At 56.4% G+C, this 21,048-nt stretch overlaps 1 protein-coding gene across 3 annotated transcripts in view; it reads right to left on the reverse strand.

Annotated features, from left to right (window-relative positions):
* The window catches only part of MYOM3 (myomesin 3), a 46,641-nt gene that overhangs the window by 24,190 nt on the left and 1,403 nt on the right, over nt 1-21,048 (reverse strand). For 2 of the 3 annotated variants that reach the window (XM_059915945.1, XM_059915946.1), the window contains exons 2-15: nt 19,804-19,979; nt 19,434-19,514; nt 18,551-18,710; nt 17,673-17,830; nt 13,870-13,965; nt 12,152-12,240; nt 10,420-10,464; nt 9,800-9,940; nt 8,117-8,278; nt 7,346-7,487; nt 6,173-6,372; nt 5,432-5,485; nt 4,919-5,046; nt 1,967-2,150 (exon numbers count right to left, since the gene is read on the reverse strand). In XM_059915945.1, the coding sequence (XP_059771928.1) occupies nt 1,967-2,150; nt 4,919-5,046; nt 5,432-5,485; nt 6,173-6,372; nt 7,346-7,487; nt 8,117-8,278; nt 9,800-9,940; nt 10,420-10,464; nt 12,152-12,240; nt 13,870-13,965; nt 17,673-17,830; nt 18,551-18,710; nt 19,434-19,514; nt 19,804-19,934 (1,771 nt within the window). In that variant the 5' untranslated portion in view covers nt 19,935-19,979. Of the gene's footprint in view, nt 1-1,966; nt 2,151-4,918; nt 5,047-5,431; nt 5,486-6,172; nt 6,373-7,345; nt 7,488-8,116; nt 8,279-9,799; nt 9,941-10,419; nt 10,465-12,151; nt 12,241-13,869; nt 13,966-14,480; nt 14,634-17,672; nt 17,831-18,550; nt 18,711-19,433; nt 19,515-19,803; nt 19,980-21,048 lie in introns of those variants that run through there. The other variant, XM_059915947.1, reaches the window with a different exon arrangement.

Raw genomic sequence — 21,048 nt, forward strand, 5'->3', positions numbered from 1 at the left:
GATGGATGAAAGGATGGATGGATGGATGGCAGATACAGGACCTGCCTAGTTCTCTTTTTACTTCTCAAACTCCTTACACATCCTTTTGTGGCTCCCCCTCTTTCTTTTGTCCCCAAATGTGGGACTCCTCCAAGTGTCTGTTCCTTGACTTGCTCCATTTTTCTCCTCTTTTCTCATCTCAAGTGTCCACCTATTCCCATGTCTTCAACCCTCACCTCTCTGCAGGTGACTCCCCAGGCTTTACCTCCAGGCCTGCTCTCTCTCCTGAATTCTAGAGCCTCATCTTCCATTTTTCCCTAGACACCTCTCCTTGTGTTCTGGTGGTGCCTCAAAGTCAACAGGCAAAGGCTGAACTCAGCATCCATCCAACATAAATCCAGTAACTACTGAGTGCCTGCTCTGAGCCAGGCTCTGCATTTGGCCCGGGGGAAGTACTGAGAAACAGACTTGGGGTCCTGGGCTCAGGAGGGTCCTGTCAGCAACTTCAGCCTCTCAGGTTGAAGACAGTGTGACAGTGGATGAAGGCTGGGTGGCGGGAGAGGGTAGTAGGAGGGCACTCAGAGGCCCCACGTGTCCAAGAGACCTGATTCTACCCGTAGGCAAGAACTTGAGCTGAGGGCATCCACGTATGGAGTAGTACTCACCCACTAAAATCATGATTTCAAGACCTGAGGATATGTTTGTGGCGTAATGTTAATTTTAAAAGGTAGAATGCAAAGCTCTACATGTGGTTCGATTGGACTTTCAGAAAGATGCATTAGCATGCATGTGTCAAAGGCCAGAGGCCCAAGCACCTAGATGCTCACAGTGGTTACCCTTGGTCAGCGGAATCCTGGGGTGGAGGGAATTCTCTCTCTCTCTCTCGCTTCTTTTGTATTTTCCCATTTTTGTACAATAATTTCACTTTCATAATACAAGTAAATGCCTTTTCTTTTTTCCTCTCCTCCCCTCCTCTCTCTTCTTTCCTTCTCCGAACTGTACCAGAACCTTGCCCTAAGGCTGCCTTATGGTCCAGAGACTGCCCACATCCAATCACAAACCACTCACTGGCCAGGCCCCTGAGTCAAGACTAAATGTTAACCAGACCAGAATTAAAGAAAAACTCCATTTGCCCATCAACCTATTTATACTTACTATGAATATATATATATATATATATATATATATATATATATTTCTTTTTCCTACATTATTGAAACAGTACAAATCTAGGACTTTGAAATCTTCCCCAAACAGGCCTTGCAGCATATCAGGCTCTTCTCGGACGGGCAGTGCTGCAGCTGGGTTCCTTAAAGGACTAGTTGGTGATGGCAGCTGCAGGGAACCTTCTGATCTTATCAGAATCCAGAGGCCTCAGAGGAGAGAGGGAACCCCGGGAAGTCAGGACCAGGATGGAGCTGCCGCTGGGAGACTCAGGAAGGAGCCACAGGTGGGGGCGATAACCAGGCCTTCAGAACAATGGGTTTGGCAGGTGAGGACACCAAGGTTCGCAGCTCAGAAATGACCTGCCCAGGCCCACGCTGTGCTGCAGATGAGAGGGGTCCCACCTGGTGAGGCGGAGCTTGGGGTGGGACCAGGGAGAGGGCCGGAGGCCTGCCCAGGGGCTCACTCCTGGCTGCACAAGGTGGGGTCAGGCCCTGGTTGGAGACGTTTAGAACTGAGGGACCACTTGGTCACACTCAGATCCTGTGCTGGACCTGGCTGGATTCTGCAACCTGTGAATTGTTGATCTAGAAAAAATGTCTATACTTTCAAGAGCCTCCTGCCCAGAGAAATGTATCACTAATTCTTGATGGTCTAAAACTTTACAGGCCTGTGATCATGTTGCTTTTCAGCTTCGTGACAGGTAGAAGTGGTCAAGGACGGAGAAATGGGCACGGCTCTGTCCCTGCAGCCATGGGGTCCCGAGCCCTGGACGCTGACAGCCTGGCCTGGCCTGGCCCCATCTCCTGCGTCACACAGGTACCTGGCTTCCCCCTCAAGGCGATGGGCTCGCTGGGCTCCGAGGGATCGCTCATGCCGTGCTGGTTTATCGCTCGCACTCTGAAGACATACGACTTCCCTTTCTCCAGATCCAAAAGGGCGAATCTCGGGGATTTCACAGGCGTTTCTGAGTTGATGGCCTCCCAGGTGCCACTACCTATGACCGACTGTGACAAGGGAGAGACACTTGCCTTTGGTTAAGTGGTTGCTTTCCCACATGTGCTCTCACTAACTTCTATCCTTGGCCCAGGCTGCCCCTCAACACCTGAACCCTGGATCCACCTGCCTCCGTGACGTCTCTACCTGGATGCCCATCGAGCATCTCGCATTCAACAGAACTGACCCTGGAACTTGCCCCCATGCCAATGCAGCCCACACCGAGTTAGTGGCACCCGTCCTTTCAGCTGCTCAGGCCAGAACCCTGGGAGCCATCCTGGACTCTTTCTCTCATTTCTCATCCCCCGAAGATGCTCTGTCAACAAACCCAGTTGGCTCTACCTTCAAAATTTATCCAGAGTCCAACCATGGCTTATCACCCCCATGCTCCCCTCCACAACCCTGATCCAAGCCACCATCGTCTCTCGCCTGAGTTATCTTAATAGCCTCCTAACTGGTCTGCCTGTTTCTACCTTTAACTCCCTTCAGTCTTTTCTCCAACTGACAGGCAGAGGGGCATCCTTTTACAACACAAGTCAGATCACATCCGTGTCTGCCCAGAACCCTGCCAAGCCCTGCATCTCCCTCAGAGCGAAGTTCTCCATGGCTTGACTCCTGCCACCTCTCTGGCCACATTCCATGCCCCCCTTTGCCCACTCACCAGGCTCTGTGTCCCCCTGCGGTTCCTTGATGGTGCCAGGCCCAATCCCTGCCTCTGGGCCTTTGCACTTGCTGGTCCCTTTTCTTGGAATGCTCTTCCCCCAGAAATCTCTGGTTTGCCCTTTATTTCCTTTGGGTCTTTATTCAAAACTCACCTTCTCAGGGTGGTCTCTCCAGCACCCCCCCCATATGAAAGGTCAGCAGCCCCTCCCTCAACACTTCAAATCCCCTCCATGCTTTCTGTCTTTCTCCTAAGCTCCTACCATTAGCAAATGTGCCAAATACTTTTCGGATTCATCTTCTTTGTCATCCATCCCCCACTCCCTACTCCAATCTCAGCTCTGGAGGCAGGAGTTTGTCTGTTTTATCCACCACTGAGAACAGTACTGACGCGTGAGAGGGGCTCAGTCTATGTTTGTGGGATGAATACATGAGTAAATGGATGAATTCTCACAAAACTCTGCAAAGTAAGGGTTAATTTCCCCACCAATGAAGAAATTCAGGTTCAGGAAGTTTTGGTAACTTGGCCAAAAGTCACGTGTCTAATAGCTGGCATATTTGGTATTTAAGCTCAGGTGTGGGTACCCCCCAAACCTGCTACTCTACACAGCATCAGGGGCCCCAAAGGCAGCCATAAATCCTGTGTCTCTGGGTAGATAGAGGGTGAAGAGCCGAGGGTGATGCAGGTTAATAAGGCACCCAGAGGCCACTTCTGCTGAGTCTGGGTGTGAGAGTTAAAACCTAGAAGCCCTGGGGGGACCCACTGACCCTGCCCTCTCTATGCTTTTCCCTCCCAAGGCCCACCTGGCTGTCAGTAGCCTAGAACCCAGGTAGGCTAAGAAATAGCTACAAAAACCAAGGAACATGGCTGAGCACCACCCACTGTGTGCCAAGTTCTGTTCTAAGTCTTGACGTGCTTTAGTTAATTTGATTCTCACATCAACCCTATAAGATGTACAATTATTATGTCTATTTTATGGAAGAAGAAACTGAGGCACAGAGAGATTAAATTTCTTGCCCAAGGTCACACAGCTAGTAAGTAGCAGAGACAAGATTAGAACCCAGGCAGTCAGACTCCAAGGTCTTAACCATTATACTCTATAGCCTCACAAAAGAAATCCTCCATTATCCATAGCGTTCCCATGTCAGAGAAATAGGATCACCTGTGAATGTGCAGAGAGGCCCATCTGGACAACGAGAGCCAGAGACTCTTTCCTGGAACATTTTTATTCCTTGATTCACTAAACCTGTACTGCCCACCTGCCATGTGCCAGGCACCGTGCTGGACCCAGCGGGTAATGAGAAGGTAAACCTGGTGTCTTCCTTTAGGGGGATCAGAGGCAAGAGCATCTCCTTGGGAAGGGTTTATAGTCCCAGGGCTGTGGGCCCTGGCTATGTGCTGCTTTTATTTCGTCCTCACGGAGTAGGGTCTCCATTCTCTGCTGGAGGAAACTGAGGCTCAGAGAACTTAGCAAAGTAGCTCACACAGCGGAAGTCAGGATTGGGATGGATCTTAACACCATGCTGTTTTTTACTCTGCCACGATGCCTCCCCTCCACTGTGAAATCCAGTTCACATGAGCTGCCCCCCTCCCCAGTCTCCCGCCCCTACTCTGCCCCCAGGGAGAACTGCCTCCTGGTGCTACCCGCCTCCACCCCCCATGCCCTGTATGTGCTGTCCGTCAACGACCCTGGCAGGTGGGTACCATCCTGGCTTCCCTCCCACCCTGGCCCTGGCCAAGGTTAGGTGTTCGACCCAATGTGTGACCAGATGCCGGACAGACTTGGGTTGGGGGTGTACGCAGGAAATGGTGGATCTTACTGTTGTTACTGTCTGTGTCTCTTAATTTTGTGTATTTCCGTGAACAGCTTCCGGAACTATCAGTAACTGGCCTCTTGGGGCTGGAGGTAACCTCGAAAGGTCGTTTAATCCACCCCCCTGCCTCTGTGCAGGGCTATGCTCAAGCCTTCCAGGCAGGAAATTCTCTTCTCTTCAGGCCTCCCCAGGGGACACTGCCGGGGTCTCCCAGCGCCTCCCTGAACACCTCCCCATGTCCTGGTAACACAACGTGTCTATTTCTCAGGCCGGCCTGGGGCTGGGGCCCTTGGGGGCTCCGTACCTTCTCCAGGAAGTACGTCAGTGGGGCTTTGCCCCGGGGTCTTGGCTCCTCCCAGCCCAGAACCACATAGGCCTCGCGGATCTCGCTGGCGTAGACATTGGTCGGGGGCGAGGGAATGGTCACGAAGTCTGGAAGCAGAGCCATCCAGGGGCGGAGATGTGTGGGCCATCAGAGACCCCGAATCTCAGCCCCTCACTTCACTGAGGAGGGAACTGGGGCCCAGAGAGGGGCAGGAACTTGCTCCAGTCACCCAGCAAGGCCAGGCAGAGCCAGGGCCAGAACCCAGGTCTCCCCACGTCCTGCCGGGACTTTCCCCGACGTCTAATTCCTTGGCGAGGGGCGCAGTTGCCCACCAGAGAGTCTGGCCCCTCAGCCTGGATCCTACCCGCGCTCGCCTCCCCACACCCTGCACATGACAGCTTCTGCCTCTGGGTTCAGTTTGTGGCCCAGAGTTTCCAGAACTGCAAAGGGGGCTGGAGTCTTGAGACAAAGTGTCAGGAGGTTCACACGTACCTTCAGAATCATCTGTGCTGACCGTGATCGTTTTTCCCATATCAAAGGGGATCTCTAGTGGGGAGAAGGGAACATGTTAGGGGAGAACTAAGGGGTGCAGGGTGTGTGTGGTGGGCGGGGTCAGCAGGCGACAGGGAAGGGCCTGCCCCACTCTGGGTGCTGATTCCTCCCCGGCTCCTGGCCCTGGCCTTCCGGCCCCTCACTGTGGGCACTCAAGCAGGTCCATCTGGGCCCCAGCGATCTCAGGGGTCCAAAGTGTAGCACTGCTGCTCTTGGACCCCAAAGATGCTCTGTCCTCTTGGGACAAAGAGGGACAGAGAGAAGTGATGGGGTCAGATCCCTAGGGCACAGCAAACCCAGATCAGGCTGGCTCCTCAGGGCTGAGAGGGCTGTGTCCCCCCCGCCGTCCAGGCTGGGGGCTTCTGAGGCAGGAAGGTCTTCCTCCTTCAGATTAAGGGCATCTGAAGAGGGTGCTGTGGTTTTACCCCAGATTAGCATCTTGTGTGGACAGGTTTGTGTTTCTTACATCAGACGAGCTGTACCTTCCCCCTCCAGCTAGGGGTTGCTAAGGACAGCCCTGTGTCTCCTCCATCAGATTAGGGGTTCCTGAGGGCGGGGCTGTGTCTCCCCTCCTGGATCAGGGCTTGGCATGGGGGCTGTGCGCCTGTCTGCTGCGTGAGGCAGTCCTGAGTATGCCCTGACTGATGCTCTGGAATGTCCCTGCAGAGCCTCTGTGCCCACCTGTCTTCCTCCGGGCTTCCTCAGGGTCGCCCATGGCAACCGGTTCCGAAGCCTTGGAGGGGATGCTGCCGCCGGCTCTGCTGATGGCTCTCACCCGGAACCGATAGCTCTGGCCTTCGGCGAGGCCTTGGATTGGGCACCGACAGGTCCCGCCGGGGGTCTGGTGGCAGAGCACCCATTGTTCGGACTCGCCCTGGCACCTGTGGGAGAGAGGCCCCGGCTGCAGCCCCTGCCCACGACTCACATCTTCCCACTTTGAGCGTCTTCCAGGTCCCTTCCCCCGCCCTGGGCTGCCGGCCCAGCTCATCTCTCTCCATTTAAAAGCCCGGCTCCAGCCTCGGGCCCCAGGAGGCCTTCTCACCATCCTCCACCAAGCACGGTGCTAATCAAAATAGCTAGTGCCTTTCATGGAGCTTTCCTGCGTGCCTGGAGCTCTGCTGTGTCCCTCCACACCCGTTATCTCGTTTAATCCTGACGGTCCTCACGGTTAGGTGTGATTACCTTCACTCTACCAACAGGATCCGCGTTTAGAGAGTGAGATGACTTGCCCAAGGTCACACGGCTTGTGAGTGGGCGAGTTAGCCTTTCCCCCGAAGGCTGTCCACTCCCTGTCGGAGTGCATTCCAGAGTGACCCTCGGAGTCTGGGGTCTCTGCGCCCCCCTGGGTGCCACTGTCCTCAGTACTGGCTGGATGGGGCCGCGTACCTCAGTTTCCTCATCTGTAGAATGGGGCACTAGAGAGTCCCCCTCCCCCTTAGATAGGGATTGTTGTAAGGATCCGAGTGGCTGGATTAGGTTACCTCCAGCTAGGGCCTCGGAGCCAGTGGCAGGTGAAGGAGGTGGGATGTTCTGGGCCTTCCCTTTCCTGGTGTGCCCCCTCCCTCCCGCGTCAGTGCTACTCCTCTCCGTCACTCAGGGAGGACAGCCTCCACACGTGCTCAGGTTTCAAGCACTGATGTTTGCCCCTCCCAGTGTCAGCTCCTGCTGTAAAGGGTCTAGAGGGCAGCGGCTGACTCCAGGGGCGGACACCCTTCTACTGCCCCTAAATAACACATCTACCTCCTGCCCTATTCCAAGGACAGGCATGGGGGTCCCTCTTTCCTGTGGCCCCCACTCTTATCCTCACAGAGCCATCTACCCCCATGGGCTCTGCCACTGAAGAGACCGACTCACAGCTCAATGGAGTAGCTGGTGATGGCGTTGCCACGGGTGTCGCTGGGCGGGGTCCACGTCAGGGTGAGGCAGTCTCTGTTCACATTCAGGCATCGAACATTCAGGGGGGAGCCTGGAGCCCCTGGCTTCTCGGCTGCAGCATCTGAAGCCCGGGGTGGGCGGGAGTGGGAAGAGAGTTGGGGGGAGGCTCTTCCAGTCAATGCCCACTTGGCAACAGACCCCCTCCCATTCTCACCCCTCGTCCTCTTCTCATTAACCACCCCCCAGGGGCTCAGTTTGATCTTGAGGAGCAGGACCTGAATAACAGCCTCTTCCTTTCAAACAACAGCATCTGGGGGTAGGGGGTAGGAGGACTGTTTATTAGGGGTCCATTCTACGCCACACACCTGAACAATTGGCATAATTAATCTCTGAGTTCTGGCGCAACCCCCCATCTTGCAGGTGGGAAAACTGAGTCTCATAGAGGAGAAGTGAATTACCCCAAATCACCAAGCTAGTGAAGTGGCAAAGCCAGGAGACAGAAATCAACCAGGACTAGAATGATCCCAGCCCACGATCAGCCCTCCCTCTCCAGCTGTCTCCGCGTCTGAGACTCTCAGGCTGTGGCCCTTTGGAGGGTCATGGGATGCACAGGGATTCTTAGAGAGACTCTACCCCAGCACCCCCAATATATAGCATGGAAACCGAGGCCTCAAGGAGCAGGGACTTGCCCAAATGTCCCACAGCAAATCAGTCAAGGCAGAGCCCCGGTCCCTCCACCCCCCGCCTCACCTCTCACAAACACATAGGCTCTCTGCTCCCGGAGCCCAGAGGGAGAGGGCACCTGGACCGTGTAGAGACCCTCGTCCTCCTTGTAGGCGCAGGACACCTTCAGGGACGCCTGGCGGTCTGCGTAGAGCATCTGCCGGCGGCTGGAGGACTTCAGCAGCCTCCCTGCAGGGGGAGGGGTCCAGGGTGAGCTCGTGGGGGATCTGGGCCTCACCTGGGAACCCACAGATGCTCTGGGGGTCTAGGCAGAGGTGAGCTTGGCCTGGCTAGAGCCTGAGGCTCTGCTGGGGAGCTGGGGAGGGGGTGGTGACCTCTAGGACTCTACCAAGGTGGCCTCTGAACTTTCCTCTGCAGAAGGTTTGAGGCGGGGCGGGGGGGGGGGGGTGGGTGGGTGGCAGGGCCGGGCCCAGGGAAGGGGCTGGGGCTTCAGTGAGGTAATGAGGGTTCAGGGAAGTGGTCGGCGGCTCAGTGAGCAGCTCGGTAAGGAGTTGGAGGTCCTGTGAAGAAGTGGGAACAAGAGAGATGGGGCCCTGTGTGAGGGTCAGGGGCTCTTTGGGATGCTGGGGGCTTGAGAAAGGAGATGGGGCTCGGTGGGGAGGAGTTGTGAGCTTAATGGAGGGAGGGGGGCCTGTTGAGGGGGGTGAGGACTCAGGAAAGGGGTAGGGGACTTACTGAAAGAGTTGGGGTGTCAGTGAGGCAGGTGGGGACTGGGCAGGTGGGACCTTAGTGAGAGCAAGGGGAAGGGGCTCTGGGGCTCTAGGCCTCGCCCTGAGGTCCTGCTGTTGGACCATCCTGCTCCTTGTGCCACGCGAAGGCCCCTCCCTCCTGTCAGCACCTCTGTTCCGGAAGACCTACAGGTCTGGGAAACCTCTCGGCCTGTTATCGCAGCTGTTTCTCAGGGCTCGTGGCTTTCCCACTCCTCCGCCCCAGCCCCCAGCAGGGGCAGCTTCCCTAGGCTCAAGCTCTGCGGGGTCAGGGGGCTGTGCTCCTGGCCCTTTGGCTGCAGGCCTGGTCACGAATGGGGCAGGAGGTCCAGCTGTTCCTCTCCTCCCTGGCTGACCGGCCTTCCCCAGCCCTGGCCCATGACCTGCCCCCACCCCCCACCAGCATCTTCCAGCTCACGAGTAGCAGTTATGTACCTGCACCTACAACCCTGACTCTGAAAAGCCCGAGGCAATTGTCACAACCTGCCCTGACCCTCCTCAGGCTGACCTGCTCCTGGCCTTGGCCTCTGTTCTTGTTGCTTCAAATGTCATCACCTACCCCTAGGGTGCTGATGTCGAGCCCATAGATGTAAGGGGCTGGGCTGGTGCCTGGCCAACCACAGGCTCTCAACGGGCAGTGTGCAATTGTGTTTTGGCTTCCTGCTCCCTCCCGGATGGAGAGCCCCTTGAGCTCATGCATGTCTGTTCCTAACCCTGCCCTGGCACCCAGCACAGGGCCTGGCACCACGGGTGCTCGGTGACACTTTGCAGGGTGACTTGATCTGAACCCACCTGGCTGTGCTCTGCTTCCCTCTACCTCATTGGCACCCATCGCCCAGCTTGTACGAGTTAGGGGGTGGGCATAGCTGAGTTCCTCTCTCCACCAGGGGCCCCAGAGGTGGGGGTGGAGCCAGGGCTCTAGTCCCTCTCTGGCTTCCACCTCTGCCTCTGAAGGTTAGGGGCCAGGACTAGGGGTCCTCACCATCTCGGAACCACTGGATGTTCTGCTTGGCGTCTAACACATCTTCCGAAAATAGGCAGGACAGGGAGAAGGATTCCTTCTCACGGGCGAAGACTGGTTTCAGCACCGACGTGAATTCCACGTTGGGGCCAAACATCAGTCCTGGGCGGGAACAGAAATTTAGGGCAGAAGTCTTCTGAGGCTGCCAGCCTAGCCTGGGGCTTAGATGGGAGTGAGGACCCTTCTGGGGTGTCCCCACTCCTCTGGGTCAGGATTCACAGTTTTGCAGGTGGTGTTAACAAGGAGAAGAGGGGGCCTGATCCTGGGGGCCAGGGTTGGGGAAGAGATTTCTTTAGGTGGGACCAGATGAGCTGAAACGGCAAATACTGGTTTGTCTTTTTGGATTTGCCTTTGTCATTCAGTTTTGGCCACTGAGAGTGCAGCAGCTGGAGGCAGCTCTGGGGTGCCTAGGGACCCCAGAAACCAGTCTACAAGTATTAACAGTTTATAGGCAAACCACCCGTGGACATCCCTTTGTGGGCAGTGGATGGCTATATTCTAAAGGGGACTGTTGGGGGCCCTGAAGAGGAGCCCCAGACACCCTCCTCCCTGAAAGCCCATCCCTCCCCCAGCCTCCTTACTTTTAAAGATCTCCGAATCGAAGCCAGCATCCTTCCCCAGGTAAGCTGAAAACCCAGAGCAAATGGAGTTGGAGAAGGCTCAGAGCCCACGTTCCTACTGGATTTTGGAGGCATGGCCTTTGGGCGTGGGTTTGAATCCTGATCTGGCAGTGGCTCCCGCTTCGGCTTGGGGAAAGTTTCCTAGCCTTTCTGTGCCTCAGTTCCTTCCTGATTCCTCCCTGATGGTGGTGGTGGTGGGGTTCTGAATACATGAGTTCACATGAACAAAGCCCTCAGCAGGAGCCTGGCATACAGTCGGTGCTCAATAAATGGTGGTTTCCTTCCTTTACACAAATCCACCGGCAGAATCACAGTCCTACAGACTGGGATTTCTGGTGGGTCCAGGGCAGCGCTAAGAGAGCCTCCTGGAGGCTTCAGGGTGAAGTCCAAGGTGGTGTGGACACGGACCACCAGGGGATAGTGAGAACAGTTTTTATTCACCTAGCGTGTACCACGTGCCGCTTATTAACTCGTTTAATCCACAGAAGCCTTGTCTGTTGTTGTCATTATTATCCTCTCATACAAATGAGGAAACTGAGGCATAATCACCTAGCGAGCACCCCAGCAGCCTGAAGCCAGGACATGACACTGGTCCCTGGGATGGCCTTGATGGAGGAGGGATGTGGATGTGGATGAAAGGATGGGAAGGATGGGCGGACAGAGGAAGGCAGGGCCCAAGGGCCCGATGCCTGACCTTGCAATTGACTCTGGGCACTGCCTATAGGGACGGCTCAGATTCCACCCAGAGAGCCTGGCCTGGCAGCGGGGACAGCTGCCTCCCAAGAGCTATTTGGGGAACAGGGCAGAGGGGTGGAGAGGCTGTGAAGGACAGTTGAACAAGGTCCGATGAGAGGCTGGGAGGTGGGAACTAGACTCCGGCCTGTCTGCTGCCCTGTGTGTGTGTGTGTGTGTGTGTGTGCATGAACCCACACACGTGCAGCTTCTCTCTCGGGGCCCTGAGGGCAAGGCCTTGGGCTCAGAGGTGTGGCCTCCTGGGCTGGGCTTGGCCCTGGCCTTGGGGTCGGGGGAGGGAGGGTAAGCCTTCCCCCAAGAGCCTGATCCAGCCAAGTTTTACCTAAACCATCTCATTTAATCCACAGGAGTATCTGAGGGAGGCAGTCGGATTCCCCTTTTGCAGGTGGGGAGGTCAGGTAGGTGAGATGGCACCCAGGCTCTCACGGCCAGTCAGCGCCAGAGGCAGCATGTGGACCGGGGTCTGGCAGACTCCTGAGCGCCTCCTCTGCTTCATGCTGTGACTAACCTCCAGGAGGCACCTGAGCCAACTGGGGAACATGCACCAGAAGCCAAAAGGGGCCGTGGGGGTCAGGAGGGGAGTTGGTAGGACTCGGCCTTTGCCCCTGAGGACCGCTGGTAGCCAGGCCGCCCTCTCAGGGGCCCTGAGCTGGATCTGGACCGAAGCCCAGCTCGCTGGGATGAGCATGGTCTTTGGGGACAGGCAGGTGGGGTCCCCTTGAACAGGGATGTAGGTTGTACAGTCTGAGGGCGGAGACTCTCACTTGCTCTGAAGGCCCCGGGGAGCGGGAATCCCAGGGGCTGCCCTGGTCACCTGATCCCAGACCAAATACCCCTGGGCTGGGGGTCCCTCCCCGAGTCTGACGCAGACTCATGTCCTCATCTGCTCATGTGGGGCTTGCTGTGGGCTTTCTGGCCTGTTGGTGACGGCAGGACTCACTGCGGACAAGGACTTTGGCGAAGGAGGAGGCCTGGCCGTAGGCGTTCTTGACCATCACTGTGTAGGTGGCTGCGTCCTCAATGGTGCATCTGGAAAGGAGGGAGGGAGAAGTTCCCCCCGAGACGGCTGGGCTCCACGGGAAACTCAAGTCCCCGTGCAGGTGGGGTGTGGGGGGAAGGCGGGGCTTAACAGGAAGGCCTGGGGGACGGCTTTAGGCTCTAGGTCAGGGCCTGCCTCTGAGAAGCTGGGGGCCTTTGGGCTGCCACTGTCCCTCTCCACGCCTCCAAGTCCTCCGCTGAAAATCTCAGGACGTAACACCAGCCTAAACCACCTCGGGGGAAAGTGCTTTGAAAATATGATTGTTATCAGAACACTTAAGCTGAGTGACTTGTCCAGAGTCCCAGAGCAACTGGAACTCAACCCAGCTTTGAGGTGACGAGCCCTCTCCCAGGCACGGCCTCTGGCCCTATCAACACCTCCAGAGCAGAACCCTGGAGCAGTAGTTGCCCCAGGTACACTGCCAGTCTGCGCCAGAACTGGGCCGGATGCCCAGGGGTTCTCAACCGCAGGCCTGGGTCTCACCACCAGCCAGGACTGCCTTGTCTTGTTCCCAGTGGAGGCTTGGGCCAGCTCCATCCCAGGGGCACCATGGTGGCAAAGAGGGTAGATGGTAGGACACAAGTCACACATCCAGCCCCATCAGCAAGCAGAGAGGCCCCTTGGTGCCCCTCACCTCCCCTGGCTGCTCGGGGCAGGAATCCCTCTCGTTTCAAGGGCCGGTTCCATGTGTCCCTCCAGGCTGCCCAGCCCTGCACGCTGTCCCCGACTGTGCAGCCCACGGGGCACCTCCCTTTGTAGCCTTGGATGGTCAGGAATTTATGTCCGTGTAGCCTCACTTTGTTTCTCGAGGGTCCTGTTCACATTTGTGTCTCTGAAGCCCGAGTTGGTTGAGGTGGAGGGTTTGGTGTATTGGAAAGAACCCAGATGGAGAGAACTGACTCAGACCCAGGCCCTGCCCTGTACAAGCTGCGCAAGACACTTAATCTTTCAGAGCCTCAGTTTTCTCATCTGTAACACGGACAGAACAATGCTTCCCTGCGTTGTTGAGAATGGTGGTGGGCATTATCAACCATATGTGTAAAGCAGCAAGCACAGGCCTTAGCACCCGGAGGAATTCAGCACCTGGCAGCTCATACGAATAATGCACACTTCGGGGCAGACGGTACTCATATTCTCCCTCCATACATCCTGCCTCTTCTTTTAAAACCATGCTTAAGACTCACCACCTCCTGAAAGACCTACCTAATTCTCTCCTTCCAGCTGCTTCCCCTTGCACGTGTGTGTGTGTGTGTGTGTGTACATGTGTTTTCTCTCCTCCAGCCAGGAGCTCTCCCCGCACGCCTAGCTCAGCAGTCATTCAGTCCTTGCTGCTAGCCTCTGAGTCCAAATTTCTCACCGCATATTCCAAGGCTTTAGAATCACATGGGGGTGTCTGTTAAATACAAATGCCTGGGTCCCACCTCAGACCAATTTAACCTGACTCTCTGGGGGCAAAAGGAGGGTACATCCCACAAATCAGTATTTTAACAAGCACCCCAGATACTTCTGAAGATGAGGCTGACTTGGTTCATAGCTCCGAGGAAGGGTTTGGACTCATTGCTCTGGCCGTGGTAGTGCTAGGACTGGGGGCTGTGGGTCTCTAGGGTTCATGGTCTTACCTCCTAATCTCCAGTGTCAGCAGCCCATAGTTATTGGTGATTCGGTACTTTCCGGCAGGGAAGAGGCGGAGATCAATTCGCATGTCATTTTTGTACCTGTAGAGACACAGTGGTCTGTGGAAGGCAGTGTGATTCTGTGTGGGAAGGATCCCGAGCCTCTCAGATCTGGATTCCAACCTCGGCTTTGTGCTGCTTACCTGTGTGACCCAGGGCAGCACTTTCACTGCTCTGAACCTCAGTTTTCCTCATCTGTGAAATGGGAATAATAATTGCACTGACCTTGTAGGGTTGTTGTGATGATTAAATGGGATAAGATACGTAAAGCTTGAAGGCTGTACATATCACTGGTCCCCAACCTTTTTGGCACCAGGGACCGGTTTTGTGGAAGACAATTTTTCCACAGACAGGGAGGGATGGGGAGGGGGATGGTTCAGGGGTTGGGAACCCCTGCTGTAGATGCTCAAGGGTTCATTCTCTTCTGGAGGGTGAGAAGAGGGAACTGTAATTAGGGGTATCTGCCCCTCCCCCTACCAGTGGTATCCCCCAAGGACCAGGCCCCAGCTATTCCTTCCTCTCTGAAGGGGGTACCAAGGAAAGTTCCCCATCCCTACCTTCTTGTCAACCCCAAGGACAGCAGTTCTTGATCTCAGTTCTTGTTAAAATCACCAGAGGAAGCTTTAACAGTCTCCATGCTCAGAGTCTGAACGTAAGCCTTTGAGAATTTGCACCAGAAACTGCTCATTGTTCTCCAGTAGCCATTCTCCCTCTTATTCTAAAGTAAATATAACATGTTTCTTAGCCTCTCTTTCTGCTAGGTGTGGCCATGTGACTAAACTAAGTCTTGTCAGCAGAAAGTAAGTACAAGCTTCTGATGACATCCTTTGCCCCTTTTCCCATCATCTTTCCCTCCATTCTGTGGCAAGAATACGGCCATGACGGCTGCATCTCGAACCGGGAAGGCCTGAGCCCTGAAGCAGTGTGAGGGAACAGGCCTGCGTCCCTGAGGAATCTGTGGGTGGAGTTGCCATAGCAGCCCTATCCTGTCTACATCAGACATTTACATGAAAGAAAAAAAAGATCTATCTTATTTAAACCTTTAAAAAAATCTCCATGCCCAGTCTGAAGCCCAGATCAATGAAATCACTTACAAGAAATGTAAGTGATTCACTTACAAGAAATGCTTACATTTCACTTACAAGAAATGCTCAGTTTGAATGAATGCCACCTGGGCATGGGACCTGGGTATCAGTAATTTTTAAAATTTCCCAGGTGATTCCCGAGCATGGCCCCGCAGATCGCCCTGCCCGGCTGTACCCTGGATACTTCCTTTTGTTTTCTGTGAACTCTGGGGTCTGGTTTTCTCTGCCACAGGCACTGGACAATGAGGTGGCCTTGTGTCTGTCCACAGCCCACTGGGGTACGTTCTGGAGGCCTGAGGAGTCGGGGCTAGCGAGTGAATGTCTGTGAAAGTTAACTTGCTGTGTGACCTTGGGCAAATCAGTCCCCCTCTCTGGGCCTCTGTGTCCATGAGAACTTTGCATGAAAAGTCAGCCCCAGTGGTGGCTGAGGTCAAAGAGGAGGCCTTGGCCAAGAGAGGGCACCCCAACCTCAGTACATCACCTTCCTTGGACAGCCCCCGCCCTGTTTGTCTCCATGGCAACCAAACAGTGCTGTGCCCACGCCCCACTACACAGCCCCCAGGCTGTGACCTCTTCTGAAAGGAGCCCAACTAAGTGTCCTGTGGGGAGGATGGTGCCTAATCTGCATGCCCAATCTTTCCACGTCTCCCAGGTCTGGGGGCCAAGGTCAGCCCCCCCAACCCGCCAGCTGTCAGGAACATTCCAGACAACTCAGCCTGGCCAGCTTTCTGCCTTTCCCAGAAAAAGCAGCAGCTGCAGCTCTGGGCTCGACCTGGACAGCCAGAGACCTGAGGTCTCATTTTGCCTCTCTCTGGGCTTCAGTCTCCTGCCTGTACGGCAGGCCCTTGAAGGATGAGGCTGAATGGCAGCCAATCATAAAACAGCATTAAGTGAGACAGCTAAGGCGAGGCACCCAGCCTAGAGCCTGGCTCAGAGAGGCCCACATAAAAGAGTGAGATTTTTATTATTTTTCTAGGTTTATTTTTCCCCTACATATTCTGGTGGTTTTTTCCCCCTCCCCCCCTTTATTTTTTTAATTTTTAATTTTTTGGCCATGCGGCTTGTGGGATCTTAGTTCCCCCACCAGGGATCGAACCTATGACCTTGGGAGTGAAAGCGCCAAGTCCTAACCACTGGACCGCCAGGGAATTCCCCATATTTTGGTGTGAGATTTTACTTTTGAAGGCTACTTGGCCTGGGAGAGTGATTCTGACATTAATGAATTGTGGCCAGGGCCCACTTCTGCAGTGTAAACATAGCCAGCCTGGGCCTTGCCTAACTCGCCCTGAAGTTGCTCCTGCATTCAGGAAGTGCTCAATATTGCTGAATGAATGGACTCGCCTGACAAGCCTGGGCAGCCAGGATCTTCCTGCTGACCGGGGGGCTGGGTCTCTACCAGGGCCTGGGAAGAGCTCTGGAGGCCAATCCCAGGATGATGTGTGGCCCTGCCGGAGGTGATTGATGACGGGAAACCAGATCCCAAAGCCAGGAGCCCTGGGGGCCACCTGAGTCCCTCTGGCTGGAGGTGGGCCTGGCCTTGGCCTCTGCCACTTACAAGAAATGCTCAGCTCCTTGTTGTGGCAACCTTGCTGGCAAGGGTGGAAACAAGACTCCCTCCCAGGAGGCTCCCATGCAATGCCTTAGATGTGGGCCTCAGTGCCAGGGCAGGGCAGGGCTTGGCTGCCAGGCCAGGCCAGCTGAGCAGCTGACCCCCACTTAGCCCAGGCTGGCTGTTGGGAGCAGTCCTCCTACCGGACTGCCTTGGTCCCCAAGGAATTTGAATGAATGCCACCTGGCAATGACCAGCCCCAAGGCCACCTCCCTCAGAACACTTTTCTTGATTGCTCTTGGCCTAAGCTCTTTTTCTTTCTCTGACTTCTGAGGCATTATATATGCTTTAAGGAAAAAAAAAAAGAAAAACCAACTGTAATGATCACTTTCCTACTCTCTCCTACTCTCCACCCCCACTTCCACCAGGCCCATTCAGGAGGCTCCTGCCTCTGCCCGCCTCTGCCAGCAAGGCTTCGACTCTGTGGTTCTGTTACGTGTTCATTCCCAGGAAAGGCACCTCCTGCTTTCCCAGCACCTTTCAAGTTCTGAGGGCTTCCACGTTGTCGTGGCATTAAATCCTCACCACGTGCAAGCCAGACAGGAGGTCTTCAACCCATTTTACAGAACAGGAAATGGAGGCAGGACCAGAGAGGTTAAGAGCCATAGTTGAGACCACACACCAAGTTGGCAGAGAGAGAGCGAGGCCTGGGCTCCTTCTCACTGCGGGGCCCCCACCCTCCCTGCCTCCCCCCATCTTCCTGCAGCCCCAGAGATGTCCAGCTCAGAGCAGCTGCCTTCACATGCCACCAGAATCGTATTTTTATAAGCGCTGACTCCCCGGGCAGCCCAGACTTCTAGCCCCAGGCTGGCTGGGAGGCAGCTAAGAATAACCCCTCCGGAGCCTCCCCAGCAGCTGCTGCTCTGTTTGGGGCGGGCAGAGCTCGGGGTCTGTGGGTCTGCAGCTTTTCCAAGGCGGCAGGAACTTCTAGGGGAGGGGCCGGGTCCCTGGAAGGGAGGTGTTGGGTGTAAGGAACTCACACTCAGGGAACCCCCAGAGGCCCAGAGCGTGGGGGCAGGGCAAGGACCCCTTCTCTCCTGCCCCCGGGGGCTTACCAGGTGACCTGGGGTGGAGGCGAGGCCTGCACGGTGCAGGTCAGTAGGACCGTGGTGCGCTCCCAGACCGCGTGGGAGCGCAGCGGGATACAGAACCAGGGCCCGCGTCCGGAACACAGCTCCCTCAGCTCCTTGGCCTCCCGGACCTTCTTCTCTGTCTGGAGGCGGGAGGGGGCCTGTGACTTCTATGAGCCGGGGCACCACCTCTCCCCCGTTTTTGCTGTTACCTCCCCCCTCGCCCCCCCCCCCCCGAAAACCCAGGCTCTGGAGTCGGGCCCACGTGGGCTAGAGCCCCTCCCCCACCAGCGGCTGAGAGGCAGCGTGCCACAGAGCGCAGGGCGTGGGGTCAAGGCCAAACGCTGCCACTTACTAGCTGTGAGACCATAGGCCAGTCCTCCATTTCCTTATCTGCAAAATGGGGATGATAATAATATTCCCCCACCCGCCTGTGGGGTTGCAGTGAGGATTAAATGAGTTAATATGCGAAAAACATAGGCACTGATAACACCCATGTAAGTATTACAACTATTGTTGTCCTGCCCAGGGAGGGGGTATGGAAGTGGCTTCAGATCCCTGACATTTGTCAGGAGTAGCATTCCCTGAGGGTCTTCTGTGTTCTAGGCACTGGGAAAGTGACTTTATCAGCCTGATCTCATTTACTTCCCACCTCGACACCAAGCATTGGTACCACATACACCCATTTCACAGATGAGAAAACCGAGGCTCAGTTAGAATTATTGCTTGACCAAGGTCACGCAGCTAGAGGGTAGGGGCACTGGGATGTCCAGCACTTCTTGCGAAGGGGGTAGGTCAAGTTGGATGGCATGTGATGGGTCTCAGTTTCCAGGGCCCTGGAGGCCCCAGCCCATCCCTCTCACCTGCCATCTCAGCGCCTTCCGGTCTCGCCTCTGGCGCAGCAGCCACCGGGTCTGTAGGAAGGCGATCTCCATCTTCTCCCACTCATTGCCGAAGCCCACCCGCTTCTGCCCTCGCTCCTCCAGCTCCACGGTGCTGGTCTGGCGCCTCAGCTGGGCCTCCCTGCGGTGACGGAGGCTGTCAGGGGTGGAGACCCTGGGGGTGGTGATGTGGGGATGCCCTGGCCCTGCCTTCCCCAAGCCCAGCACTGCCGGCCACACTTAAAGCTTCTTGAGGACAAGGGCAACTTCTAATCCTCTCTTGCCTCCAAAATACCCTGAGTGGGTCCGGCTTTTAGAAGGTGCGTAATGAATATTATTGATACAGTTCATAAGGCTCTTTCACAAACCATTGTTCCTCTTGTTTTCACTACAAGCAGGTGGACAGGTCTTAGTCTCCCCATTCTACAGGGTAGGGACCTGAGGCTGGGTAACTTGCTCCAGGCCAGCCAGGACCAGGACCCAGGCCTCCTGATGCTCCAGGGCTCAGAGGCCTTCCCATCTCGGGACTCGTGTCCAAAATTTGGGCTGGTTTCCTTGCTCCTCCTCTCCCTATCCCCAGCCTCCTTCCCCGCCATGGAAGCCGGATGGTGGAGTACAGACCCCCACCAGCCTCTCCCTCGGGGATGGTCCCTCACTACTGCCTGCGGGCTCATCCAGAGGGTGGTGCAGCGGGCTTTGTGGTCGGTCAGCCCCGGGCTTAAACCTCTGACTAGCCGCTTACTCTAGATGTGTAACTTCGGGCAGGTTCTTCAAGCTGAGTGTGGGAGCCCAGTGGGGAGGCAGAGGACTGGACAGGATGACCTCTTCCCAGCCCAGGGCTCTCTGGAAAGGTCACCTGACTTACCACGATGTCTCTGAGGAGGCCGTCAGAGCCAGGGCAGCTGCGAGGGCGTAGTCTGCCGCGCTGAACTGATCCTCTTCCTCGCTGCCCCCGGGAAAAGAGAGTTCATGGCTCCTGCAGGTTTGGCTGGGGGTCTGGCTGGGGGATCCACCTGCCTACCTCAGGGCACTAGCAGGCACAGCTGTGCCTCTCTCCTCACACCGGGTCTCAGAAAGCAGGGCTGTGCCTGTCTCCTCAAACTGAAGTATACAGAGCTCAAGGCTACGCCTCCCCCCGCAGACTGGGGCCTCCAGAGAGCAGGGCTGTGCCTCCCCGTCAGACCGAGGGCCCTGGGGGAAGGGCAGGGGCTGGGGTGGGTCCCCGAGGCTCCCACCTGCTGCGGAAGGTCCATTTCCGCGTGGAGGAGCCCATCTGCAGGCTGTGTTGCCGCGCCTCCTTCTGTTCTTCCCGGCGGTGTTCTAGCCTGTGCACCGCCACGGCCTCGGGTGCCCGGGGCTCCCCCATACCTCCTGGGCTCTGGGGCAGAGTTATGGCTGCAAGAGCGACAACCTGCCGAGCCAAGGTGCACGGTCACTCCACCAGGCGTCCACCCAGCCCTTCCCTGTGGGGTCCGCCAGCATCTCTGGAGGTTTGCCGGTAGGGGTTCTCTCTCCCGTGGGCAGACGGGGGAGCTCAGGCCCGATGGGGGGGGGGCCCGCCCCAGGTGACAGAGGCAGGCTTTGAGCTCTCAGCCTGGCTTGTCCACCACTCCATGCGCTGCCCCAGCGGCCCCCGGCTTCCACCGGCACCTGCCCCCGTCCCCCGCATGACCTGGGCAAGGCCCTCCCTTCTCCGGGTCTCAGCTTCCCAGACGGTGAGGGATTGGGCACTCTGATGTCCAGGACATGGAGAGGCAGGCGAGGAGAGTGGGGGACCCTCAGCTAGCTAGCTCTGGGTTCTTGCACTAAATTCTTTCCCAGATCTGGGGTGCGGTGTCACCACCAGGCCTCTGAGGGCCCTCTGATACTGAAGCTCTAGGATGCCTGGTGGAACCCCTGGAATGGCTTCCAAACCTTCTCCAGGTGGGAATTCGGGGGCAGACCTCTGACCTGGGAGGCCCTGATGTAGACCCTGGGCATGAAGGCGGAAGCAGAAGGGGGGACCACCCCCTCAGCCCTCTCCTGTCTGCTTCTATGAGGTCCGGCTCTGCCCTGTCCCTGCCTCTACCTCGGGGCCTGCCGGCCATGGCGGAGTGTGTACGTGCGGTCTGTGTTCTGACCGGGGTGTGAACTCGCCCGTGGGGGACCATTTCTCTAAGTCCATGATGTGTGAGGTGGGCCCGCTGACCTCATCAGAGATCCTTGGCCTAAAAGGGCCTGTTTTGGGGTGTCAGGGGGCTCAGGCTGCCAAGGGTCAATTTTAGTGGGATTTGATCCTTCCGGTTCCTAAAAGTTTGCTCCTTTTGGGTATCCACAAAGGACACCCAAGGCAGACTGGGTTACTGCAGAGTGTTCTCCGGGACCAAGGGCTGCCCGTGAGGCTTCTTTGGCCTCCTGCAGTGACCTCGGCTGAACACAACGGGACAGTCACCCCTTGGGCTTCGCATCCGGCTCCTCCTGAGGAGGAGGGTCTGCCTGCA

This window comes from Balaenoptera ricei, chromosome 1 (assembly GCF_028023285.1).
Source record: "Balaenoptera ricei isolate mBalRic1 chromosome 1, mBalRic1.hap2, whole genome shotgun sequence".
In the NCBI taxonomy this organism is placed as follows: Eukaryota; Metazoa; Chordata; class Mammalia; order Artiodactyla; family Balaenopteridae; genus Balaenoptera; species Balaenoptera ricei.